Consider the following 4,031-nt stretch of genomic DNA (forward strand, 5'->3'; position numbering starts at 1 on the left):
AGTAGTTGCAGAGAGGTTTGATAGGGTTAGGCAGATGCCCCATTATTCGTAAACAAGAAGAAATCCAGATTAGTTTGATGGAGCTGTGGCTTAGCACAAGCATGGTGTCAATGTGGTTCCTCTCGACTAAACACTTAAACAATTGGATCCAGTAGGGTTCAATAGAGGTATGGTATCGGCAACCTTTTAGGGAGCTATATTCTTTGGAATAAGATAGCTGCCCAGAGCTTGCGACGTACCTACCCCCTGGGCGTAGATAGAATTAGGTAAGATAAAAATCGATTGGAAAGTCCTAAATTAGACCAATTCAATTCCGTCTGCTAGAATAAGAAAAAAGTGCTTCCGAATTTCTCTCATCCTTTATAATGAGAATTTCTCTTTGTTCAGTAATAACTTAATCTTGCAATAAAACACTCTTGCTTGGAAGGTATGGTAAAGGTAAACTGTTTCTATTTTTTGATCTAAAAAAGAGAGTGCTAAAGGAGTAATTCATAAGTGAGTGAAGGGGCAAAGCTCATTTCTTTCATTCAGGAATGGACACTGGACCAGAATGAAATGTGGGAATATCGGGATTGGCAGATTTTTTATATTGAAATAAAAAAAACTCAACACGACTAGTGAATTCAAATTAGAGTCACTTGCGGATTTCTTCAAATTGTTGTAGTGTAGTATTGTGGTTTTTCAGTAAAGACCCCGACCTATAAATATTCACAGCCCGGCTCATACGGGCGGACAATATTCACCCAGAGCCCCGTTGCGACCGCAATGCTGTTCTTGAAGGACCTTACCTTAGAGCAAAAAAAAGGGCATAGAAGTTAGGAAGACTACTGACGTAGGGCGGCGGGTGAGCTCAACCTCGAACCAAACAAGCAACGGATTGAGCAACTAGCGCGAAAGCCGTTGCGCGTTAGCGCATCCGTTTTCTTGCTCCATCGTTATTAGTTTCTATTCTCTCCCTACACGAACCTCGGTCCAATCAATTTGTTTGGAATTGGGGTTAGGACCGGTTAGAACTCCCATTTCCCGATCGGAGGTTTGAGCTGCTATGGCAAGCTTTTTTTCCGAATAGTGGGTATGGGGAACCCACCGTACCAACACGATTGGCTGGTGTTGCTGATATCGGACCCATTATAACCCCGATTGGAAGGGCAGGCCAGTCTGAGGCTCTGGGGATGCGAGGCCATTGAAAGTGAGTATCCCATATTCTATGACAGAGATAGAGCATTAATTGCAGTTTTCACCCCACCTTAACGACCGAGCGAGGGATGAAATCTTTCGACGACTAGGGAGGCGTCACCCGAGGCCGATTCCAGTGGATCACTATAGAATCTTCTAGAAGCAGGTTCTCCGGGCACTATGGTAGGACGTGGATCGATCATGACGAGAATGGACTTCTTCGTCATGTAATGGTTTAGAAGAGTCACGGTCCTGTTCCCCGCCGGGCTTTTTCTCTTCTCGACTAGACGAAGGAGATATTCATTCCATTCAGGCAGGTGAGGAAGGACGGCGTCGGCTTGACCCTGTCTTCTCTCTTGGTCGGGTCGGAGGCTAAGTTTCTCATTCAGTGGTGAGGTGTTCATAGAAAGCAAGGCCTCGCCCAACGAGTGGCGGATTTGGTTTGGATGGGGTCTCGCTTGGACGCTGGGGAGATCCATAGATCTGGATAGAGTCTTTCTCGCTCAGTAAAGAAGAGTACGCGCGCTACGGCTTACGCAGTGGATCTTCGGGCAACCAACCCGGCACATCCAATTCCGATCAACAACTTGGAGGTATGGCTGAGTGGCTTAAGGCATTGGTTTGCTAAATCGACATACAAGAAGATTGTATCATGGGTTCGAATCCCATTTCCTCCGGCACGGAAGTAGAACGGGCGGGCGAAATTACGTGAGAGAAAGAACCTCAGATTGATGGAGTCCGCCGTCGGACAGAATAGCTGCTTAGTGACTAGGAGTGGAGCGCCCCTTTCTTGTTCTTGGTGGCGTCTATAGCGAAGAAGACCTTCCCGAACGAGGGCCGTCCAGTCCCTGGCCGGCTCTCGGTTCTTGAGCAAGCTCCTCCACTGCAGGTAGGATGCTCATAGATGAAGAAAATAGACTTTAGGCAAGTGGTTCTGGTAGCTCAGCTGGTTAGAGCAAAACAAGCAACGGATTGAGCAACTAGCGCAAAAGCCGTTGCGCGTTAGCGCATCCGTTTTCTTGCTGGACTGCAAATCCTTTTTTTCTTGTTTCAGTGGGAAGAGCAAGGGGCATTGCCCTGGAAATCCTTCAGTGGTTCGAATCCACATCTGAGCGTCTTTTTTTCGGTATGCCGCTCCGCGAGCAAGGAGCGCCGCGAGGAGAGCGAGAGAACGAAGTGGGCTTTGGTGATGTCGGAATTTGCACCTATTTGTATCTATTTAGTGATCAGTCCGCTAGTTTCTTTGATTCCACTCGGTGTTCCTTTTCCATTTGCTTCCAATAGTTCGACCTATCCAGAAAAATTGTCGGCCTATGAATGTGGTTCCGATCCCTCCGGTGATGCCAGAAGTCGTTTCGATATACGATTTTATCTGGTTCCTATTTTATTTATTATCCCTGATCCGGAAGTCACCTTTTCTTTTCCTTGGGCAGTACCTCCTAACAAGATTGATCTGTTTGGATCTTGGTCCATGATGGCCTTTTTATTGATTTTGACGATTGGATCTCTCTATGAATGGAAAAGGGGTGCTTCGGATCGGGAGTAACCACTTTAGAAAGGGCAAAGGGGGGAAGGACATAGGAAAGAGGGATGCCTACAAAAAATCAATTGATTCGTCATGGTAGAGAAGAAAAACGGCGCACGGACCGTACTCGAGCTTCGGATCAATGTCCCCAGAAGCAAGGAGTATGCCTGCGTGTTTCGACGAGAACACCGAAAAAACCTAATTCAGCTCTACGTAAGATAGCAAAAGTACGGTTGAGCAATCGACATGATATATTTGCTCACATTCCAGGCGAAGGTCATAATTCGCAGGAACATTCTATAGTCTTAGTCAGAGGAGGTAGAGTGAAAGATTCGCCAGGTGTGAAATCCCATCGTATTTGAGGAGTCAAGGATTTGCTGGGAATTCCGGATCGTAGAAAGGGAAGATCTAAATATGGTGCAGAAAGACCTAAATCGAAATGAATGGAAGATGCCTCTGGAACTTTTGGGTTCTTTTTTGGGGGCGATATGGAAGCAGCTAGCTCCCTTTCCCTTATTACGTTACCATTTCTCTCCGCTATTCTTCGCTTAGAAGGGCTTGAGAACGAAATAAAAGTCAATCCTCTCACCAATGAAGCGCATAGGGATAGGATGCTCAAGCTCCTTGATGAGATTATTATCGATCCGAACGATCCACAGAATGCAGGGGTAATCCTTGCTTCCAGGATACGCGTCGAGATTAATAAAATCGTGGATGATATCGATCCGTATTGGCTAACCGACCTTTCCTCTAATATAAGCGCGCTTTCTGAAGCAGTGCATGGAGGGGTGGAATGGGATCATCGGGTCGAATATCGCCGTCAGGCTTTGGCGGATTTGCAAGAATTTGGTGCAAATGGTTTGGTCTTTAAAAGGGCTGTGAGGGACGTGTGGCCTTCGTCGATGGGAAATCCATCGTATGCGTTACAAATCCACTAGCATTTTGTTCGTGAAAGAATGTTCTTGTTTTTCGTTGGAAAAACCAACGCCGATCTAAAACTAAGTCTCCCTTTCTCTTTTGTTTGGGAGCAGAGCTGAAAAAGATGGGAAATTCCAATGATTCTTCGTTCATTATTTCTATACTATCTTAGGGGCGTCCTTAACCCCGTATGCCTCTTCTTTTTAAAATTGCTTATTTCTTTCGCCTTCACCTGTACACTTATTTATGTATTCCGGGGGGGGGGGGTTCGTGGCTATGGCTGCTACAAACGGAGCCTCTTCTTCCTTTCTGGAGAGCTCAGGTGAAATAGATGCACTTTTACAAACAACAACAAGAACGCTGGAAAACCCGGATTTCGAAGATGATAGTAGTTCTGTAAATCAAGAATTCC

The 4,031-nt window shown here is 45.9% G+C and overlaps 1 protein-coding gene and 1 pseudogene across 1 annotated transcript; both read left to right on the forward strand.

The window, feature by feature from the left end:
* The first annotated feature begins 2,144 nt into the window (after positions 1-2,144).
* Positions 2,145-2,915, forward strand: LOC123060962 (NADH-ubiquinone oxidoreductase chain 3). Its single transcript, XM_044483832.1, has one exon. It carries the CDS (start codon positions 2,366-2,368, stop codon positions 2,720-2,722), a length of 357 nt encoding a protein of 118 aa, XP_044339767.1. The 5' UTR covers positions 2,145-2,365; the 3' UTR covers positions 2,723-2,915.
* Positions 2,767-3,217, forward strand: LOC123060961 (ribosomal protein S12, mitochondrial-like; annotated as a pseudogene).
* Positions 3,218-4,031: the final 814 nt, after the last annotated feature.

This window comes from Triticum aestivum, chromosome 3A, assembly GCF_018294505.1.
Source record: "Triticum aestivum cultivar Chinese Spring chromosome 3A, IWGSC CS RefSeq v2.1, whole genome shotgun sequence".
Taxonomy (NCBI): domain Eukaryota; kingdom Viridiplantae; phylum Streptophyta; class Magnoliopsida; order Poales; family Poaceae; genus Triticum; species Triticum aestivum.